The sequence below is a fragment of the Dipodomys merriami genome, unplaced genomic scaffold (assembly GCF_024711535.1).
Source record: "Dipodomys merriami isolate MVZ:Mamm:240054 unplaced genomic scaffold, mDipMer1.0.p SCAF_31, whole genome shotgun sequence".
NCBI lineage: Eukaryota > Metazoa > Chordata > Mammalia > Rodentia > Heteromyidae > Dipodomys > Dipodomys merriami.
Window position 1 is genome coordinate 4,226,762 of NW_027204604.1, and position 23,505 is coordinate 4,250,266.

Below are 23,505 nucleotides of genomic sequence, written 5' to 3' on the forward strand. Positions count from 1 at the left end.
AGAGAAATGTTTTTTTTTTATCAATAAGCATTTTATGGCACCCCAATATGATGATGCTTTCACTAAGAGCTTTCAATTACGAGGCCCAGTGACAATATCACATGTCATACAGCCTAGGGAAACAGAGCCTCTGAGTTAGATTATCTTAGAATATCTTTAATGTAAATAATTTTTTATTTCTAGCTAGGGGAAAAAAAACCCTGTCTCGAGTGTAGAATGGGGCCCTTCCTTCTACAACCATAGTCTACAACTATCTAAAGGAGACAAGACCTGGAGAGGAAGAAAAGAAAAGCTGTGTACAGAAAAACCTGGGGAGATCACACCAGGAGCAAGGTGAGTCAAGAGTGATACCACCCAAAGACCTGGCTTTATGTGTGGTGAAGAAGGCTTCCAGTCCCTAATCAATTCTATTCAGATGACATGTGATATGCACATATTCCTCCAAACCCTGTATCATTTTAAGCATGCACTGCCATCAACATACTCAAACCCTTGAGATCTAATGCCTTCCTACACAGCTTGTCACTGTGAAGAGAGAGAAGGCTGGGACAACATGAGCACCCAATGGATGGCAAGGTCAAGGAAAGAAGGGTCATCATGAATCCTTTAAAATTTTACTCTTGCTTTGCTGTTTGACCTAAGTTTTTCACGAGAAGCGAGAATATTCTAAGAAAGTGTTTGTCCTTGCTTCTAGGAACCTTTCAGTGAAAGTTGACAGAATAAGATTGCCAACTTGAACAATCCTTTAGCCTTTAAGTCCTTGTAATTCTCCAGGGACACTCAAACATTGGATTGATTTGATGGGAAGCAGGTCTTCTGATGCCTACATCAATTCTTGCTGGATGTCTTTTTCTGTGGTTTCCAAAGTTACGCTCTTCACATTGTCAACCCAGGCCTAGCTATTTCTCTAGAAGGTTATATTGTTTAAAAAGGGAGATGCCACTGTTTATTTCTCTAGTATCATTCATATTTTTTCTTATCTATCAGCCTTCATACATACCTCCCTTGCATTTTCTGCCTTCATATAGAAACAGAAACATTCATGGACCCAGAATTTGGCAAATATGGCAATTATTTGATATGCTCCTAGGGCTTTTATTCAAGGCATCTGTTTCTTTCCTCGGCATGTATTAGTAAACTTGTGATGAATATGTGTGGAATTCTAGCTGCTAGCTTTAAAGAAAACCTTGTAAATTATTTATGGTTAAGTGGGGATAGAATGAAAAAGAAATTCCTGCCAGTTTTTATTAGCTCATGAAGCTCCCATGTTCCACTGTAAAATGGGCACTGGTATCCTTCAAGACATGTTGGATAAGAGTTCAGATCAGGGCTGGGAATAATATTACCTACTATTCTAGATCAATGTTGATAGATCATTTCTAGTCACAAAAGTAAAGATCTGAAGCTGTATTTTAAATAAATCTCCTATCAGAAAATAATTCTACCTGTGGTAACTTCTTAATGATTGTATTACTCCGTGGATCATCCTATCTTGTTTGAAGCAGATCTGTGTTATGTAACTGAATGAAGATGAAAGAGTAACCATCTTAGTATAAATACCTTCTTTCCCAGGAAGAATGAGTGGAAAGAGAGGGTTCTTTTTGCTCTACTCAGAGAACACATAGTATAGTATAAAGGGGTATAGGCACATTCCCCTGCATAGTTTTGAAAGACGAATTTACAATTGTGGTATTGATTTAACAACAACAACAAAAGGACTCAAAGAGGGGGGGATACCATTATTATTTGGATAGTGTATTGATTCCAGGTATCTTTATGTCAATTGCATCTGAATGTAATGTTCTCATCATTTTAGGTGAGCATTAAGGAAGAAATCCAAGAGACTAAGAAGACAGTCTCTCATGGTCCACTAGTGGTGGATGGTAGAATCAACCCCCATAGGCCCATGACTTCTATTGGATCTTCTCATTCTTGTTTCAAGGATTGTGTCCATTTGGGGTTGCTATACTGAAATACCTGAACCCAGGAACACTTACTTAGCTCACTGTTTTCAGGGTTGAAAGTTCAGGACTGGGCAGTCTCATCAGTTCAGCCCCCATGAGTCCTTCATTGTAGATAGCAGGAGCATACATACCAATACATAGTGTTGTCATAAGACAGGACAGGAAGTCAGGGATTCAGAGGACAAGTTTGCTCTATCAGTAACAACTTGCTCTTGGCAGAACCAAGTAGGGGTCCTGAGATAGCTACATTAATCCTTTCCTAGGAGAGCTCCCTGAATGACCTAGTTTACTTGGCATTCGACTTTCTCAACACTGCCCACTCAAGACTACCTTTCTTCAACATGAAACTTTGGGAAGAATATATGGAAACATATCTAAACCAAGCAGGGAGAGATGAGTTTAAGAAACAAGGTGAGAGAACATGAAAACCAATATTCTCAATGCATAGAACGTACTGCCAATAGTATGTCTAGACCAACATTTTAAAAACCTTTTTTTTTTTTTTAATTTCATTCTGAGTCCAACCAGAGCAGAAACAATTATAAACACTCCAGCCCCATCCTGGAAGTAGTAGTACATTTGTCTTTATGTGACTATTGGAAACAACTTTCTTTGTCTTTTGAATCTTTTCACATTAGTAACTGTTGAATTAAGAGTACAATATTAGCCGGGCATCAGTGGCTCACACCTGTAATCCTAGCTATTCAGGAGGCTGAGATCTGAGGATCACGGTTCAAAGCCAGCCCCGGCAGGAAAGTCCATGAAACTCTTATCTCCAATAAACACTCAGAAAACCAGAAGTGGTGCTGGAGCTCAAGTGGTAGAGTAGCTAGCCTTGAGCTGAAGAGCTGAGGGACAGCACCCAGGCCCAGAGTTCAAGCCCCACGACCGAAAAAAAAAAAAAGAATAAAATATTTCATTGAGCTACAGCTTTTGGCTTTAAGTGTGAAGCTAAATAAAGTTGAAACTAAGAAGTTTCATAGCAATATCCAGGCAGTTGCTCCACACATGTGCAGTACAATTGCCATTTCTGGGTGTCACAGGGATGGACTTACATAATTGGTGCTGGACTTATATAATTAAGAATTGTAAGCTGGGCATACTGGCTCCCACCTGTAGATCTAGTTACTGAAGTGGTGAAAACAGAAAAAAAGCCTAAGTTTGAGGCCGGCCTGGGAAAAGTTAGCAAGCCCCACTCAACGAAGCAAAATAATAAAAGGGCTGGAAGTTCAAGTAGCTGAGCACGTGGCAGCAAGCATAATGCTGTATGTTTAGTACAGGAAGGAAGGAAAGAAGAAGGAAGGAAAGAGAGAGAGAGAGAGAGAGAGAGAGAGAGAGAGAGAGAGAGAGAGAGAGAGAGAGAGAGAGAGAGAGAGAGAGAACTGTAATGAAAAGAAAACTCTGCACTGAATATTGATATTATACTCACAATTAGCCAATTGCCTTACAATTTAGTCCAGGCCCAGAATTGAAACATCATGCATTTTTTGACCAAAAAAAGAGATCAGACAGCATGAGCTTGTAATGTATATTTTATTTTGCACAAGCTTGCATATATACTGCACATACATTCAGTTTAAGAGAAAATGGAAGGCACACAAGGCAATTGGACTACTGTATCCTTTAAGTGGTACAAAGCAAAAGGTAAAAGTTTGGAAAGTATACAAAAGCTTAAAACACACAAAGTAAAACCCCCTTCCCACCCTCCCCACAACAACTTGTGTTTTTTTTTTCCTGTTTTAAAATTTAGTAGCTGCCAAACTATTTTATTTTACTTTTACTTTAAAATCAATTGTCTACTGCACCTTTTTTATTTTCTTTTTAATATGGACAGGGAGTCTCATTGTTTTTTTATCATATCAATTAATATTACAGTACATCCTTGGTAATACAAAATTGTACACCTTCATCAAATAAATTAGGATAAATTAAACCAATAAATTATGCAAAGTCTTCAGAACAATAGACAATAACAAAAAAATCCACAATTGAAATTGCCTCTAGCTAAAAAAAAAAGAAAATCAAAAATTGACTTTATCAGTTATTGTATTATATTCAAATCAAAGGGTCTTTATTACAAAAAAAGAGCTTCATAATGCTATTTACAACATATTGCTAAATAATATAAAGGCAGTGTTTTGTCACGGTTTATACTATATACAGATGAGAAATGGCTGGGATAATATTGGGAGAAGCCATGATCTTTGATTCTTATAGGTGGCTCTGAGACCAACTCCAAATACTTGTTTTCCCCCTAGTTCTAAATTTGAAGTGGTGATACACAGTTTTCAAACGATCTGTCCACTTGAGTGGAAGAATAGAGTATTTAAAAATCACAGAGTGAATGTTTTCTCACAAAGGAAGGCCAGCCAGTTGGCCTTTCCTGCTCCTGTCAGTTTTGTGCATTTTAGGGGGTGTCCGAGTGGGAGAGGGCTCAGCTGAAAAGACTCAAAGTCCAGACGCTTCTTCATTCTGTCATAGATGCAGAAGAATCATTGTAAGAAGATGTCAAGATCCAATACCAGTTTTGATCCCAGCTCTGAATTCAAGCATTTTAGCTTGAGTTTTATAGATGGTTTACAACCAACAGATCTACAGAAAACAAGCTGCATTTCCTTCAACATAACATATATAAGTGCAAAATAGTAACTGTTTAACTCATGTGGACCAGTTACATTATTTTTTTAAGGGGAGCTTTTTGAAAACAATGCTTCTTGTAATTTGCAAACACAGAGCTTGTACCAGAAGGAAACATTTGTACTATTCACACCAATGAATATAATATACATGGCAAAGAGAATTCCCACTGTCCTCATATACACTGTTGCTTTCAGAGAAGTCTGTAAACCACATTTTCTCTGATGAAATTTAGGATTACTTCTGTGAGACCTCCTAATTTGAAAGCTTCTAACTCTTTGAGCTTTGCAACTCAATCGTAACCTGTTTGTATGTAGAGGGAGTGTGTGGGGGGAGAACTACTTACTAAACATCTTCATGTACACTGAAAAGAAATTTCATAAATTTACAGAAACTGCATTACCCTTGCCCTGGATATCTGATAAAAGAGACTGTTATCTTTTAAAAGGAGAGAGCAGGATTTTCAAGAATGCTTTCAACTGTCTGTACAGTCACTGTAGTGTTCCTAATAAAGTCAAACAGATGTGAGAATGTCGTTATTTATTAAAATCTCATGTCTTACGTAACAACAGCCATAAGGATCAATATTTACATTGCTTTATAAAAGTTCCCCTCTCACTTTAGTGTTTCTGCTTTCTTTTTCTTTTTGTTATTGTTGTTGTTTTAATTCTTTAATGATATTCACCCACATCCCTAGTACAGTAACAACGATTCTGCAAACATAAAACACTTTAATTAAATAATACTCGGAGGCACAAAGCAAATATGTGGGTGAACATTGACTTAAATAACCACTACATTCTAACATCTTCCATGTATTTTTTTAACCATTTAATGTGAAACTCCTCATTAAACAGCCAGAGAGACAGTAAAAATTAAAATGTTTGGTGGCTGCAAATAGAACCTTCTTTTCACAAAACATAACAAATGCCTAAAATAGGTTCTTAAATCCAGAGAGTAAAAGGTAAGCTTTCCACTTCACACGCATATATATGTATATTTTTACATGTGTGTATATGTGTGTATGTGTTCTCATGTTCACACATCTGCACACACATACATAGCACATGGTATGAAATATTGCTTCTATACTACTTTTTATTAGGCTAAGAAAACACAAGATTTGCACAACAGTTACAAAAAATTGGCTTCTACAAGAATTTTCAAAACTCGAATGCTGCTCAAACAATTGAGGAAAAAAATAATTTGCGGTATCAAACTGTTCTAAAAATTCTCTTCTTCAAAAACGTATTCTCCCGCTTTGTTTTTAAAAAGACACAAAATATGCATAGCTATCAACATTATGTCAAACAGCCAGAAAAAAGAAAAAGAAAATCTAGTGTTTATTGCAGCTGTAGAAATTGGAAAGAAAGTTAAAAGATGAAATCGAGAGCCACAGAAGGCACAAGAACAATTGTACTTGTGGGAAAAACTAGTATTTTGAAGGATTTTTTAAAATCCCCCCCGCTGGTGCATTTTAAGTCTAGGCACAGACTATTACCTCAAGTGGACATGCAAAAATAATTAGGGTTAGCAGAAAACAAGTGATAATGTGGAATTTCAACAAGAGACTTTAGACTTTTTTTTTCCTATGTAAACAATTCCTCATCTTTTATAATCTCGCCATTTAAAGTTAACTTTTTCTCATGGACTCAGTTTTCACCTGGTGAGAGTTGAGCTAAGATTTGACGTGGTTTTTTTTTTCCTTAAAGAATAACTGTTAAATTGGAGTTTCTAGAGACAGGCTTTTGTCACTTTCCAATGCACTGGGAGGCACAAGATTCTATATTTGTAAAAGGAGGGGGGGCACCCACCAAAAAGCAAAGAGATAGAGTTCTATTTTCAGAACACAGAGAGTTCATTCTCATGTTGCGACTTCTACTTGGAAATATTTTCTATACCTCAGTGAATGGTGATTTTCAGTAGATAGGGGATTTTCAGTAGATAGGTGCATCGGCATTTGGTTATGAGCATTCATAACTCACCTAATTTGTCTACTTAAATTAGAAAGTCAAGGGAAAGTAACACTAAAAATCCACATATATCCCAATCGATATTTCACTTGCTCCAGATTGAGAGTATACCTAGCCACCCATCTACCCAGATGAATACGCTACAGCTTTGGCCTTGTACTAAGACCAGGGCAATATTTTGTTGCTGTGAATTCCAGGAACAGCAAACACTCAGTTGTAAACCAACATGACAATGAATGTCATACTTTTCCCTATGAATCAAGTTGAAAGAGTGTGACTAGAGGTCAAGATCACTTCACTACTGTGTGCTGATCGGATTTCTATCTCTTGTTTTTAAAGTATTCTATTCCAATGTATTGATTATTTGGACTTAAAAAAAGAAGAAATCCAGAACAACAACAAATTATCTCTGTTGGTTCTGATGCACGTATTGGAGGTTGTGAGTTGGGAGATGAGTATGGCCCTAGTTGTGAAGAAAGGGTTGGGACATCAGCCTTGTCCATCCTCCATCTGTGAGGGCCTCTTGAATGAGGCAGAGCATCACAGGACTGCACTGTTATTTAAAGTCAGCAAGTTTAAGGCTTTGTACCAACCATCATTGGGTCCCAAATTCCTGCCCATCAGCAGAATAAAAGAAGTTACACTATAATGCTCGGCTCAGCTAGTCAGTCACATGGGTCTACTTGCATTCTCCAAAGGCAAGTGTGATGTTTAGAAAAATTCTGTTCTGTGAGTTTTAAATACTAGAGTTGTTACTGTGTCATTTTAGGAGGTGTATATTAAATTACTTAAGGGGAAGGAAGGGCTTGGAAAACAGAGTGAACAATGAATTCTTGCTGCATCTGTACACAAAAATCCATCTCAGAAAACAAGTATGAATGCAATTCAGATTTTTAAAATGCAAGTGTAGGACATTGTACATCACTGGAAAACTGATACAAAATAAAAGAAAGGATAAAAGAGGAGAACCATTAAAGAAAGCATAAAATAGCAGCTAGCTTTCTTAGGTGTACTGAAATTGTGTCTTCTGAGATAACCCCAAACTTTCCTATGCTATACACTCTTTGTGCATTTTGGTCAATACTAGCTTCTGACTTAGAAGAGATATTAGCAGTTGCTTGACAATGTTCTGTCTAAAATAAAGAAACATTTAGACGGTCCCCACTGTGGTCACCCATCAACATAGTGTGGAATTGTATATGCAAATAGGTCATTCTCACACATGCTCCTCTTCATCCCCTAATGAAGATCAAATCCCATACCAGCTGTCAACAAACTTCCAGTGTAGCCAAGGATTTGATGGTCAATTGGGATTGCTTTTATTCCTTACTGTAGAAAGGTATTCAGAAATTAGTGTTTTAGGAAAAGAGTGTTAATTAAACAGACATGATAATCCTTTTAAGCATATAAACAAACTGGAGCCAAGAGTCACCTTGCAACTTATGTGCCTTTCAATATCTGAAGCAAAATAAATAGAAATGATTACAAGTTATAGAGTTTTCTCTATGACAACGGCTCTAAGCTCATTTATTATAAAGAACCTGTTATAAAGTACACATGGGGAGCTAGAGGACCATGTATAAGTTTCTGGTCTCATCTTCAGTTTTGTAAAACAATTGCTTTGCCTTTGTTAGGAACCAGTTAGATCAGGAGAACCTACTGTTAGGTTCTCTTAGGAAAAGCTTGATAGTGGTGATTTTTCTTTTAAAATTTGGTCTTTTAGGGTATTTTTTTAAAAAAGTGAGCTGCTCATCTGCCCTCAGCAATAGTTTTAAACATATTAAAAAAATTACTTAATGAATCCAAACTAAACAAAGTTTTTAAGTGTATGAAGTGATTCCATTGAATTTTCAGACTTTCAGACCTGTTTAACAGTAAAAGCAAGAGACACATCACCATCTGTAGAGTTGGGCTGTGTCACGGATTTGCCTCCACCTCTCATTATTACAATATGCCATTAATCAAGCAGATGCATCTTGAACAAATGCCCTTCCTTGCAAAGAGAAACTTTACACATGCCAACATTCTTCTCTTTTTTTTTTTTTCCCTGAAAATCAATCCTAGGTTAAGTCTTCAAATGTTAAGGACCTTGGGCAAAAGTAAACTAAAGGTAGAAAGAAGAGAACCATCCCTTTGTAATGGAAAACCAAAGGAAATGAGAGAAAGTTGATGAGGAGGAATTACCAGCTGATTTCATAACATATCCATGCCTCCCACACACATATATCTGAAATCAAAATCTCAACACATACAAGTTGGACATCCAAAGAGGACTGCTACTATTCATACATTCAGAAAGAGTTGTTGAAATTTCTACTCATGAAGCAGCTCTTGTAGGCAGTTCGGGGATTTGAAAATCTCAGGGACTTCACTATCCAGCTTGCAGATGACCTTGTAGATGGCCTTCTTCCAGGAAGGATCAACATCTTTGCCTGCAATAATGGCATTGAAAAACTCCCGTAATGTGATCTGCGCAACTTCCAGGAATCTCTCTGGAACCTGCTGATACAAGGAGACAATGGCATTAATAAAGTTTTCAGTTTCAAGTCTGTAGTTCTTCAAAGGAAACTGAGCTAAGTTCATTCTTTGAGAAAGGGGCTTACATGACACCTGCATTTTCTAAAAATGGCCAGTCTCTATTCTCTTATGTAAAGTTGTTATATATAGCACCATTGTTGTGGGGGTTGACAGCTTCGTAAAGTTGAAAAAAAGGCTTGTACAAGAAGACATGAAAACTTATTGAACAACAAGGAGTTTGTCGTGAACATTAGGATGGAGAAAGGGGACCCAATATTTGGGATTCCCCACAGATCCATTTTCAGATTTTAATTCGTATTGCCTGACAATTGCCATTGTGAAAAGAAAATGTGCTCTCAAATAGAACAATAAATAATTGAGCATCTATATAAATGAAACCCACACAGTCAATGAAGAAAATCTAAAAATCTCAGTTTCCTGTTTTTATTAGAAAACTGCTCACTTGAAAACTCAGTTGTATATTAGAGTAATCTGTACTATAAGACACTCAACATACAAAAAATGAGTAAGATAATGGCATTAATCCAAAATCAGGAAATATCAAAGTTAATGCTAAGCTACTACACCAGAAACTATTTTACTCAGAGAGGAGAATTGTTCCACTGAAGAATGATTTATAATCACCAAAACAGATAATTACTAAAAATACCATTTATGGAGTGCTCAGTATGTGTGAGGCACAATGCCACATGATGAATTTGAATGTTATTCCACTATCCCAACCTCTGTACAAGGGTGATTTATCCCAATTATACTATATGAAAATCAAAGCGGGTGGGGGGGAGGGGGGAGAGGGGCAGGTGGCTCACACCTTTAATCCTAGCTACTTAGAAGGCTGAGATCTAAGGATCAAGGTTGGAAGCCAACCTGGGAAGACAAATCTGAGAGACTCTTATCTCCAATCAACCAGCAAAGAGCTGGAAATGGAGATGCAGCTCAAGTGGTAGAGCACTAGCCTTGAGTGAAAAAGCTAAGCAAGAGCATGAGGCCTTGAGCTCAAGCTCCAGTACTGGCAAAAAAAAAATCAAGAAACAAATAAACAAAACTCCTGTTTTTCCATCCCTATTTGTTAAACTTTCTCTTCCATAGCAATTGAGTGCGTGTGTGTGTGTGTGTGTGTGTGTGTGTGTGTGTGTTCTCTTAGTTGCTGGTTTACTATTCTGACCTCTTGGCTAGGAGAAGGGGTTAACTATTGATATTCTTCGTATTCTTTGTAAGTTACTCATATGGAGCATTGTATAGTCTACATCTCTTCATGCCAATATAATGGACTCAGCATCATTTCAAGTACACATTGACACTCACTACATTTCTTTTGGTGGGGTACTTCTACATTAGAAACATTTTACTTTCACATGAGGTGCAGATGTAGGAAGAGACAAGAGTACTATAGTTGTACTTGTAGCTACATCTGTCTACATATATGTAACAGATGAAAAAGATTTTCATCTCCATTCAGACATGTCACTTGCCAAAATCAAGGGAAAGTATGGCCATGTTATCCATGCTCAGTCCCTTTCTCCCTACATTGGCTCTACTGGTGCAGTAGACCTTTAGTAAGAAAGCAACTGGTAAAGAAAAACTAGAATAAATGAAGCTTGTTGCTCTCAGTAGCAATGTGCTTTTTAGGAAAATCTAGTAACTCCCCAGAAACAAACAAAAGTCTCCTTCTGGAGTCTAGAAAAAGGGAGAATTTTGCACAATCGCTCAGATCACATTGACATTTGTCCATCTGTCCAGTCATTTTCCAATGTTTCCTGGGAAATCACCAGAGCACTGCCTTGGCTCCCATAGAGGTGAGAACTACCAGTTCCAGTTGCGATCTCATCTGGAGATTTCAACATCACCCTTGGTGACTTTCCCTTAAAGTCTCTATAGACACATGGGGATTTGCTGGAGGAGTGCTTAGCCCTCCCACGCACTTTATCCAAATGAAAAGGTATTAAGGTATTTTGGAGTATTCTTTCCTGCTCCTCCCAAAGATAATCCTCCACATTTTATCAAATGAACATTGCTGAGAGCGAGGGAATCTGGCTGAAGCACAGTTAGGCAGTGTAACCACCCACTCTTAACTGCTTGGTTTGGAAGCTGTTAGCCAAATGCTACAGAAACGTAACTGTCAACATTTATTGAAACAAACATTTCAAGAAGTGTGGTTGTCATTGACCTTTGGCAACAGGCCTCCACGAAACTCTGCAGCATGGCAGAGAGCTTTGAAGGAAGAATGATGTGGGCAGAGGCTTCAAAGAAAGCCTGAAGTCAGGAAGCCTTGCCCACCCCAAGCCCTACCCACAGCAAGTCATGTGACCTAGGAATCAGGGAAGGAGGACCTTGTGGAGAGTGTCAAAGTAGGTAGAATCATCTAGAAGAGCACAAGTCTCAGAGGAAAGAGGGTGGTTGTGGGATTTGCATGAGAACATAGAGATTGTTTTGGAGGTGGTGTGTACTTGACCACATAAATTTATAATTCACCATTCTTGTTGTTTGGGTGGTTTGCCTCCTGTTTTAAACATTCATTTCATATGGTCTTCATTGTGGGCTGCCTTAGGATATCTTTGTATCTGTGTCTTGATGTTTAACTTTTTACCTATTCACAGGTAGCTTTAATTACCTTTCCATAAGGTGTTGTTAGATAAGGGGTCACAGTTTTTATTCTGTGTTCACCCATTGTGCTCAAAAGTCTTTTGGGGAAGGGCTGGGAAGGTGGCTCAGTGGTAGAACGCTTGCCTTGCATGCCTGAGGCCCTGCGTTCGATGCCTCAGCACCACATAAGCAAAAAGAAAAAAAAATCTTTTGGGGAAAACCATATGATAAACAGAATAGTTGATGATGGGACTTCACCTTTTGCTCTTAGTCAGATTGCTCTGGTGTCACACTTATATTCTCCCTCAATACTTAAAAAAAAGAAGCTTAAAATGATAAAATAAGAGAATTGAAAGAGTCAGCAGAGATCTCAGAAAGCATCATTTTAAGGATGCAAAAATGATGAGTTTCTCTGAGATGAAGAAATTATTAAAAAGACTTATATAAATACATGTATCTCCATTAAACTGTGCTGGCTCCCTTCTTAATGTCTTATTGCGGGGCGGGGGTGGGGGGGGTCGGTCATAGGGCTTGAACTCAGGGCCTGGCTGCCATCCCTGAGCTCAAGGCTAGCACTCTACTACTTTGAGCCACAGTGCCCCTTCCAGTTTTCTGGGGGTTAATTGGAGATAAGAGTCTCATGGACTTTCCTGCTTGGGCTAGTTTTGAACAATGATCCTCAGATTTCAGCCTCCTGAGTGGCTAGGATTAGGATTATAGGTATGAGCCGCCAGTACCTGGTTTAATGCTTTTTTTTTTTTTGCCACTTGGGCTTTTCCAAGGTATCATATCTCGGGGAATTTGTGAATCTGTAACAGAGAAAAAAACTACTTCCAAGGAGCTAGTAACTTCAAGAAAAATGGAAATGGTGTAACCAATTCCCAGCAAGAAGCTTTGGTGGCCTGTTTAGGATTGAAAATGGATGAATTCTTTATGCAAATGAAATTCTCTGCCAATGTAGTACTTGCTCTAAAGCAAAACTCAAACAAAATAGACTAGGCTAGGTAAAAGAACTTTATAATGAGATTCTCTAATACTGGAGCATCTCAACTTCTTTTTTTGGTGGCTCCAAAGGTACCGTGCCAGGTAGCAACTGATCTTCCAAGAGGATGCCAGTGACTTTCCTCCACAGGTTGAAACCTCACCCATGAAAACAGGCACCCTCTGCTCTCTACATGAAAACTTTCCCACCTTCACTTACTAGAGCATGGGAGAGGCCCTCTTCGCATTTCAGGGGGGTCATCTTAGAACTCAGGGTTATGGTCATGATCTTACCCATATTTTTCTGCACCTCCTCATATCTAATAGCTTTCCAATCATTAATAAACATCTGCAGAAAATCCCTTAGTGACAAATAATCCCTTATCTAGGTTTCTTTTAATAGAACCCAACAATCTGCAGAATGAACCCTAGAGTCTATCTCCTCAGCATCAGGTGGCAACAGTCAATCAAGCCACTGGAATGCAAGACAATGCAGGCTGCTGGGGGTGGGGGGAGGAGGGGGAAGGCTGTGCCTTTGGACATGCCACAGGGGGGAAAAAAAAAACAAAAGGCTTCCAAAGCCTCTGGCTCAAACTCTCAGGCTATTGTGGGAGCTGCTTTGCCCAGGCGTTCTTCAGGAGGGGAGAGTGGAAACTTTGCTTTGATAAAAAGCCATCCCAATATAGGATCCTCACCCCCAAATAGTCTTGCCTTGACATTTGGAGAATAGGACTGTGACGAGGTACTTGAGTACATGCAAAAGGGGCCGGCCAACAGCATCTACCAGTTTCACCACAATTGTTTGTACTCAAGATTCCTCAGGCCTTGAAGTCTTCAGGGAAATGAGAGAAAGACATTTCAAGTTTGTTAAGTCCACAGCTGGGTTGCAGGCACAGATACTGTGTTGGTTTGAGTGGTTATTCTGCTATATTAATTATTATTATTATTATCTTAAATCAGAATGAGTGGCAAAGACTTTTTTTCTCCCTGTCTTTCTCTTCCTCTTCCCAGTTGCTTTACCTTCAAGGATGATTTGTTTTATTAAACTGACTGTCCCTAGCCTCTGCAGTACATAATAAAAGCCTGACATAGCAGGCTGCCTGCCTTCTGTGTCCTGCAGATACTCATCATAAGTGTCAGGACATACCAAGGTTAGCGGTCACTGGAAGTGTGCTTGCTGGCCCAAACCTTGCCAAACGCTCTTGGCAGCTGAATGAATGTCACAGAGAATAGAAGGGGAATTACAAAGGTTAAAAAGAAGACAGGCTCTCCTATTTTCTGGAGACAGAGCAGCTGATTTTTCACACCTCTGATACATCCATAAGCTCATTCATCAGCCTCTTGCGGGGGACCGTAACCTTGCCCTTTGCACAGGTCTCCATGGACACCCCTCCATCCTTGATCCCCTTTAAGATCTGGCTGACTGGCCTTGATTCATCATTGAAATCATCTTCAGTGAAATGGATAGCAAATAAATGGACATCACCTCTCCCCTCAGCCCTTCCCAGTAACCACAGCTCAAATGGCCTATTAAGTTTATCAATAGATTCCAATCTTATCAAGGGAGATCATCTTTATAGTTCATCTTTTGGGCTCATTTTTCTCCCCCTCTCAAACTTCTTCTAACAGAAAAATGGAGAAGGATGCATATGTACGATCAGAACTGGCTATGAGATGTAAAAGTCAAATCCTGCCTAGCATCTTGGTGAATTAGTTTGTGTGTGGGTTTTCTTTTCTTCCTCCTCCTCCACTTTTTTTTAATACTATGAAAGGACAATAAAATGCTGACTGTAAGAAGACAATGTCAAGGAGAAAAGGGTACTGGTATTTTGGATACTCTTCACTGCTCGCCTTGGAGAGAGAGTTATTCTTGTCACAAGCCCTTTTGTCTGCATCTGCTGACGGCTTGCCTGTAGCCAGCAGCATACTTTAACTGTTTTGTCACCTCCTAACATCACATGCATCAGCTGTTGGGCTTTTGTTACGGGTATTGTAGAACTAATCCGCTGTGGCTGTTCTACTGTGCAGTAAATAAAACAGAAAACGGGCTTCTCAGACTATTCTGCATGAATATTTCACATGGCTTTTACAACTCTGATTCACAAAATCAAATAAATAAATAACTCCCCACCCCCCTCCCCATGCACTGAAACAAAACCCCTCAAACTAGCCCAGATGCCTCTAAGTCAGCCCACACTGAAGGCCTGGATGGGAAGCCTTCCAACCAATTGTTTCAGTGAAGTTGAAAGAACAGAGTTCTCAACTTCAGTACCTGGAATTTGTATTTGTGATCAGAGGGAAAACACATCGAATGCTTGAAACTAGCTCTGACATCTGCAAGACCCACTGTTTTTGCTCTGGACTTAGAGAGAGAGAGAGAGAGAGAGAGAGAGAGAGAGAGAGAGAGAGAGAGAGAGAGAGAGAGAGAGAGAGAGAGAGAGAGAGAGAGAGAGAGAGAGAGAGAGAGAGAGAGAGAGAGAGAGAGAGAGAGAGAGAGAGTGTGTAAAGCCATCCGAAATACACAGTGTTTTCTTATTAAACGATTTTGATTGTTTCCATCTCCATTTTCTTCCCTTTAACTCATCTGAAAGGGGTTAAAGAAAGATGCTTGTACATTGCGTTCATCCTAAGCGCCTGTCTCAACATGCTTAACTTATATAGGAGCCTAGAAAAGAAAATCAAACTCTACTGTGGGGTTTTTCAAAACTGAATTCATATTGTGAGCTCTCTGGCATGGTGAACAATGTCTCAAGCAAAGCTAGCAAGGTATTTTTTTGGTTGACTTCTAAGTGTCTTTGGAACAGTTCAAAGGAAAAAGGACATCTACCCGCGTGTGCATATACACTTGTACACTATGATCCTAGGGAAAGAAGCAAACAGTTGAAGTACTTTCCCAAGCATTCATTCACCCCAGTGTGCACATGATTCCTCTAAACAAACTCACCCAGCCCTGCTGTTTGGTAAGTAAATATTGATGGAGGAGAGCCCTATCTCCTGACAGCAGTGGCACAAGCAGGGGACTGCACTGCGGACAGAGAGGACTTAAATGGATAAACTCAGATGCTTTAGTAACTCTTCATAGTGATTATCAGATGAAGAGACAAGAACAGATACCTTATTACTGCTCCTTGCCCATCCCTGCCAGAGGCAGAAAAGAGAAATCAGGGAGCTATGAAATATGGTCACAAGATTCTTTGCAGTTGTGCATGCATTTATCTGTGGTACAGCTAGGACTCACTGGCCCTTAGAAGCAGAGACACAATGAAAGAAGGAGGATTCGCTTCCAATGCCCTTTCTATACAGAGAAGGATCAGGTGGGAAAGCAAACAGAAACATGCCTCAAATGGTATAAAATAGCATTCAGATTTAAGGTTGTGGTTTGCACCTTTAAGAAGGACTTTAATTCCTGGTAAGCACTTCATAGTGGTTCATAAACATGTGCTAGGCATTGTCTGGGAAATACTTTAAGATTTGCTTAGACTATTTTATTGGCTGAGTCAAACAAATTGAGAAAATTGCTTCAAAGTTTTCTTTTGCTCATTTCATAATTTTATGGCTCAGATTCCTGCTTTTCTGCAGTGTCGGTAAGCTGAATGGATGTATATACTTCCCTGGGAAAGCGAGTTTTAAAATCATCTTTAGGGATTAGTTTTTGTATATTAAACACTGAACTCCACAGTCAAAGCGCAAGGTGTTATATTTAGAGTTCCTACCAAGTGACTAACTGGCATTTGAATTTTATTAGGATGCTCTAACCTATGTTTGGAAAGACTAGCATTGTCTAGGAGTACTGGCTGTGAAGCTGTGTTCAACTGCCTGCACAGTTACACCAAATCAGACAGGGAAAGATTCTTCACAACTAAAATCTCTCTCCCTCCCATGCTCCAGGGGACTTTCAGCCTTCACAAACTTTAGAGGATTCAATTAATTTAATACCCATGCAGTTTAGGGTGCCAAGTACAGGCCCAATTCCTAATCATATGTTTTGCTATTTAAATACCTGAAGACCAAATGCTTATAGGAAGTGGTTATAGTCCAAGGTTGTCTTTAAACAACACACACACACACACACACACACACACACACACACACCTAAAACTAAGTTACCTTGGTCTAAGCAAAGGAACACATGCCAGTAACAGTCTATGTCTTTCTTTCTTTCCTTCCTCCCTTTTCTCTCTTTCTTCCTTCCTTCCTTCCTTTCTTTTCTTTCTTTCTTTTCTTCCTTTCTTTCTTCCTTTCTTTCTGTCTGTCTGTCTGTCTTTGTCTTTCTTTCTTTCCTTTCTGTCTGTCTGTCTGTCTTTCTTTCCTTTCTTTCTTTCTTTCTTTCTTTCTTTCTTTCTTTCTTTCTTTCTTTCTTTCTTTCTTTCTTTCTTTCCTTCCTTCCTTCCTTCTTTCTTTCTTTTCTTTCTTTCTTTCTTTCTTTCTTTCTTTCTTTCTTTCTTTTTTGTTTGTTTCTTTCTTTCTTTCACAAAGCTTCAAAAGAACAATGTTCTGTTGAGCAAAATTCAGTAGCATTCTGTAAACATTAATTTAAGGAAATCAATAGACTCAGTGAGCTAAAGCCATATTGCAAGATAAACTGGCCAGAGTGGCACTTTGTCAAATAGATTTTCGTTTTCTCTGCTAGATAAAGACAGTTTCAAAATGGGGAAAACGTGTTGCAACCAAGGTTTGAAAAGCATGTGGCCTTCAAACAGTCTGCCTGTTCCTGCTACAAAGCTGGATAAACATACTTTAAAAATGATAAGATTGGCTTAGAATTGATTTGGCTTTCAAATTTTACATATAGTAGATTTTGCAGTGGTCTCATAGGAAAAGATTCCCACTAAATGTCCTGGATATGCTCTTAAAAGAAAGGGGTTAAATTGCAGGGAGAGGGAGAGAGAGAGGGAGAGGGAGGAGGAGAGGGAGAGGAAGAGGGAGAAGGATGGGGGGGGGGAGAATGCAGATAGTTTCAGTTGATGTTTGACTTTGAAAAAGAAAGAAATCTTTATTCATGCTGACCTGATGGGCAAGAGGTCTCCTTGCCAAAACCTGAAAGCCAAACTCTCCAGTGAGTTTGGGATCAGAGGTTTGAGCTGGTGGAAGCGGCTCAGTTTATGCTTCCCAGGAAGAGGAAGGGGTTGAGGGAGAGCAAACCCAGGCCAGGGCTGGTGAAGGCACTGGAGCGACGATCCCCACCCAGATCCTCAAGACTACTCTAAGCCAGGTGGAAAGAGCTTCAAAGGTCATGAGAAAAGGTGACAAAAGGAAAGTATGTCTCCCTGGGTGTGGTTCCACAGTAGGGATCTACACTGAACTCGTGGCTGTTCTGGGCTGGACCGTTTGACTTCTTCCAATGCCATCCCAGCCCTTGGAAATGCTGGAAGAGTCACAACCAGAGACACCCTGGTAGACATGGCCAACTGGTAACAAAAAGATAGGAACAGTCACCTGGAAAGTGCCAAGTTTCCAAGGAAAGCTAAGGACCTAATGTGGATGGAAAAGTGAAACTCTGTGGGAAAGGACCACAGCACCTGGACTTGGGTCTGCAGGTGTGGGGGGGGGGGAGTAGGGTCTGCAGGTGGGAGTAGCCACACTCCTAACCTGGACATCTCTGGGAATAGCATGTGTGAAGGGTAGAGACAAAGCCTAGGTACTTTTCTTCGATTCTTCACCCGAGTTTAAGTCTTTGCCTTTAAAAGTGGGTATGGAGAAAAGCCAGAGATCAAAGTATAATTTGTACACCTTTAAGATGTTGATAACTCACGTATCATGAAAAACACCTATAATTACACACAGCATGCCAGGGTTAAGCCTTTTGAATTATTGTGACTGCCCTATCCTAGAGTAGAATGCCTTAGTATCTTCATCTCAACTTGTTAATAAATTGTGATATGTTTTCAACTATCATGTAAACACATCATCCATTCTGCATTCCAATATGAAAATAAATAAAATCATCTTTTCCATAGTCCCCAAAAAGGTGGAACCACAGAATGACAAATGGAGCTGCTTGAAGCAGCTACTTTATGTGCTTATGCATGGATGTCCTGCTGTTCTATGCGCTAGGAAACAATGATTCTGTGTTGTTAGTTGCCATAGAGTACATTTTTATTCTTTCTCAACTTCTGTGCAAATCTCAAAGACTGACTCCAAATGTAAACCAACCAACCAACAAATAAAAACATTCAAAGCAAAAGCATCTCAAACTAAAATGGACAACCCCCTTCTGTCCCTTAGAGATACTACACAGAATTCTAAGCTTTTAGAAACAACCAGAAGCAGAAGCACCCTTCTGTAATGGCAAAAGAGAGGCTGTTGAAGTAAGGTCTAGACCAAAGATCTACTTTACTGAACACGCACAGGATTTTTGGAACCTCATTCCACAAGAAGGAGAGACATTTAGCTAGTAGTCAGCATACTTTGTCTCTAAAGGGCTAGATAATACCTACATTGGCATTGTGGGCCACATCAAGTCTCAATTGTATATTCTTTTTTTCACAACTATTTAAAAATACAAAAGCCATTCTTAGCATCAGAGAGGCCTTAAAACAAAACAAAACAAAACAAAACAAAAACAAAAGGACTGAGGGTCAGATCTGGCCTACAAGCCATAGTTTGCCAACCACTGCTCTTAGCCAAATTTGAGGGCTCCCAACTTTTCTAAAAGCCTAATGTTCTTTAATTGTGCAGTAATCCTGCGGGCCTTGCTGGGTCAGCACACCAGTTGTTCTTGTCGGGGAGCTGGGACGGACTCGCCCGAATTCAACCTGTGATGTCAAGGCCTTTCTCATCTGCAGTGAAGGCTGTCCATGTCATTGGGAACAGAGTTAATAAAGCACACATAGGGATGTCGAGGGATGGACTTACCTGCTTTTCATTAGTTTACCTGCTAGTAAATATTCAGATGTGCTAAGTGGGAAAACCCTGCTTCACAAGGCATCTCCCCAGTCAGCTCCATACTCAAATGGAAACATAAGTGCTGTGGTCAGTATACCAGTTAATGATCAGTAGACCTTACATGGAAGCTGTCCATCTAATTTTATGCCAATGATGTCTGACAAGAAGCTGAATATCTCTTGAAGTTTAGTTTCTACTACACTTGCTAGCTGAGGTGGTAAACACCAATAGGGTCAAACCTGATACCATTTTGGAATGGGACATTATCCAAAAACAACATGGCATAAATGCTCCAATATTGTGTGAAGGGAAGCCGGGGCACAGATAATCCACAGGTACTCCTGTTTCACTGGAGAATGCATTACGTGATTGTTTTCTGCAAGAGCTTTCTCTTCATAATTAAGCTTTGCTTAGGCCAATATTAAAATGGGTTTGTGTGCTCTGTATTCTGTTGATGGAGTAATGTGAGTAAGGAGCTTAGGGAGTTGCCAATAGGAGGTGGGGTTCAGGCAGGATGACCAGAACAGCATTGCTCATAGTAAGCACCCGAGAAAGCCCTTGTGATACTGATGGTAATCAAGCAGAACTTCAGAGAGCGGAGAGGATCAGGGGGGACACTGGTACTCTGCTGGAAATAATTTATGGCATCCCAAATAATCCCTGAGCCTTTTTTTGTGGGGGAGGGGATGCGATGAGGATTATTAGCTTCAAACCCATCCCTTGGTTTTGACTACAAAAATCTTCATTCTGTCAGAGAATTTTCATTTTGTATATCAAGAGAAATCTGTTGGTCTCTCCTTCACAACTACCCTTGGCAAAACTAAAAATGGAATACACAATGCATTCTCCATATTCACGGGTTCTGTATTCATGGATATCATCAATCTCAAATCAGAAAGATTTAGAAAACATTGCGACTGTGCTGAATTCATGCCTATCCTTTCCCCCTTGTCATTATTACCTAAACAAAACAGTATGGCAAGTGTTTATATGGCTTTCACGTTATGTTAGGTATTATGTATAATCTGGCAATGACTTAAAGTATACAGGAAGATGTACATAAATTGTATGCAAACATTACACCATTTTATATAAGGGACTAATAATCTTAGGAGGATGATCCCAAGAACCAATCCTATGACTGTATTTCAAAAGGTACATGAGGGCTTCTGAAGAACTTGAAGATTACTATTTGCAAGGAAGGTACACCATTTGAAAAGGCAGAGAGAGACTCCAGAATGGACTTGGGAATTTGCAGATATCTTGAGATCCCTACTAACATTTACTAGGACTTGAAGTTCTGTATAGGGTGTGAGTTGGGATCTGAGGTGCTATTAGTATCTAAAGCTGGTGCTGCTGAAAGGCAATTTCAGAAGTCTATGTGTGAATTTATCCTGTATACCTTCAGGTCATTGAAAGTGACTGATCTTTGCAAATAGTGTCTATATCAAGGAAATGCACTGGCATTGAAACCATACACTTTCATCTTCTTCTACTTCAGCATCTGGTCATTTTTCTGCCTTCATCCCTGCCTAATCCTTAGTGAATAGATTACCTTTCCCTAACAGTCACCTTTAGTACCAGACTTGAATTTGAAAAGAAGAAGAAAAAAAAAGAAGTAAAATAAAGGAAGAGAAATTGGGTATATTAAACATAATATGAAAAGCACATGTCTGAATGGCTTCTATGAGGATCGTTTCACTACTATACACTCATATATACAGCAAAATTATTCCAACAGAGAATACTTTAGTAACCGGGCTGGCTAAAAATCCTTAAAGGAAAGGATGGCCTACTTTTGGAAAAATTATCAACCAAAGTCTAATAGATAAGGTAGTTATATCGTCTAAACAGTTGCTTCTGTCCTGAAATAGGGGAGATGCGATGCATTATATATCAATTGTTGATTGCCAGTACTGAGAGGTGGTCGGCACAGAAAGTGGGGGAACAGGTATATAGACACTTTCTTCTCAGTTTTGTTAAATCTGCATCACCTAGAAACTCAGGGGATGATGGCTTCTCTGATCGATGTCCTCATAGTTTGGCCAAGTCAACAAACAAAGTGAGCAGCAAGTATGCCTACTAATGCCAATTTAGCTGATGAATTGTTTATGAATTTGAAAAATTAGGCCCTATAATCCCAGTAAGGGAGTTGCCATGTCTCCAAGGGCACTATGGAGATTTAGATCTGCAAAGAGGGCCTTGGGAAAAAAACGAAAATGAGCACCCTGGAGATTCTTACTGAGATAATTAAGCAGCAGCAGAGTCACCAGGGTAGAAGTGGCCCCACATGAAAGCCATCTGGATTCCCAGGGCCTGCGCACTCACAGCTCACAGCTCTGCATTATAGCCGGGACTCCAGAGACTTCTGTGAGAGAATTCAGGATGCCTCTGTTTTAGAATCACAGAAATCCAGGGCCAACACAAAGCTCTGAGTCTGATCTTATCCCTTTCCTGATGAACAAAGTAGAGCCCCAGAGGTGGAGAGGCCAGAGCCAGACCCTTCCGGCTAGCGTTTGTTCTGCTATTTTCTGGCATCTTGTTGTTATCCATTGCATCTGGAACAGAGAGATCTAGAATCCTGGACCAGTACCTGGATTCCTTTGCCTTTACTGCTACCATTGGGGTAGGAGAAATCACTTTCTCATTTTCAAATCAGCTTTGTATTGACTATTTGTCCCAATTCTGGTGAGAGCTCTGTTGTGGTTCACTTGTTTACACTCCTGTTTATGACATGATGACATAATTGAGCCATGCTGATGCCATAGATGAAGACAGACCAGTAACAATGTTGCGCTTACTTGGCCCTGTAAGACCATAAAAGATGCTTAGACAGCACGTACCTAGTGCTATTGGACTCATGTAGAATCATCTACTTGTCACAACCATTCTATGACACAGGCACTATTGTGCCCTCTAAATTACACAGGGGAAACTGAGCCACAAAAAGGGTAAGACATTTGTCAGTATTTCATTGAAAGTGGTAGAATGGGGACACAGCTTGACCTGACCAGCTCCAATGTCCATGTGCTCAAGTTCTCTACTAGCATTGGTCCAGGACCACTGACAGTGGACATACTCCCAAGAACTTCTTTTTCTTTTCTTTCCTTTCCTGGTATTCATTCTGTTAAACTGTAAGCAGAACATCTTTTTTTTTAAAACCATATGAAGGGTTTGCTTGAGCACAAAATAACATCCACGTGTAAGAACATTTTGTTTCCTGCCTAAGAATGAATATCAAATAAAACCCAGAACTTTTTCTCTATAGTTGTTATTTTTATAGACTCAAGTCCAGACCTAGGGTATCCTCTCATAATGTCAAAATCCTAATATGTATCTACAGAAACACTGAAAACACCCAAACAGCAGGATGATCTACCCATCTACTCTTTATTTAGCTGAATATGTTTAGTAGGGGGAAAAAAAATCAAAATTTCCAGAATAGTTGCTAAGAATTAGATAAATTGATCTCCTAGGATCATTTTAACCCATAAGTGCTACTGAGATGCCACTCAAGAGATCCAAGGTCTGGGACTAAATTTGTGGAACAAACAAAAAAGGGCTGTTGGGTGAGCATGAGGCACTACCACCAAGCTGTGGAACAGCCACCCACTCGTGGAACTCTGCCCTGTGGTTTAGTAACAGTAAGCATCCCTCAGAATAACACAGTCAGGGCGGAAGCGTATTATGAAGGGCAGCTAAAATGATCAGGGGTAGCCCACTTACTGTATGAGATTAGGCTTTTAAAAAGGATTAGAGCTCCTTAATCTGCAGAGATGAAGATTAAGAGGGAGCAATGATCAAAGTCTATGAAATCAGAAAGGAAATGGAGAATATGGCTTCCACCCCATCCACAAATCCCAGGATATTATAACAAGGGATATCCCTGTGCAGTTCCCAGGAAAAATCATTTTAAGAGCCATTAAAAAGAAAAGAGGATACTA

At 39.6% G+C, this 23,505-nt stretch overlaps 1 protein-coding gene across 1 annotated transcript in view; it reads right to left on the bottom strand.

Moving 5' to 3' along the window:
- Positions 1-3,670: 3,670 nt before the first annotated feature.
- Positions 3,671-23,505, bottom strand: part of Prox1 (prospero homeobox 1) — a 53,480-nt gene continuing 33,645 nt past the window's right edge. Inside the window, exon 5 of the mRNA XM_070041508.1 lies at positions 3,671-9,073. Coding sequence (XP_069897609.1) covers positions 8,888-9,073 — 186 coding nt within the window. The 3' untranslated portion in view covers positions 3,671-8,887. The remainder of the gene's footprint in view (positions 9,074-23,505) is intronic.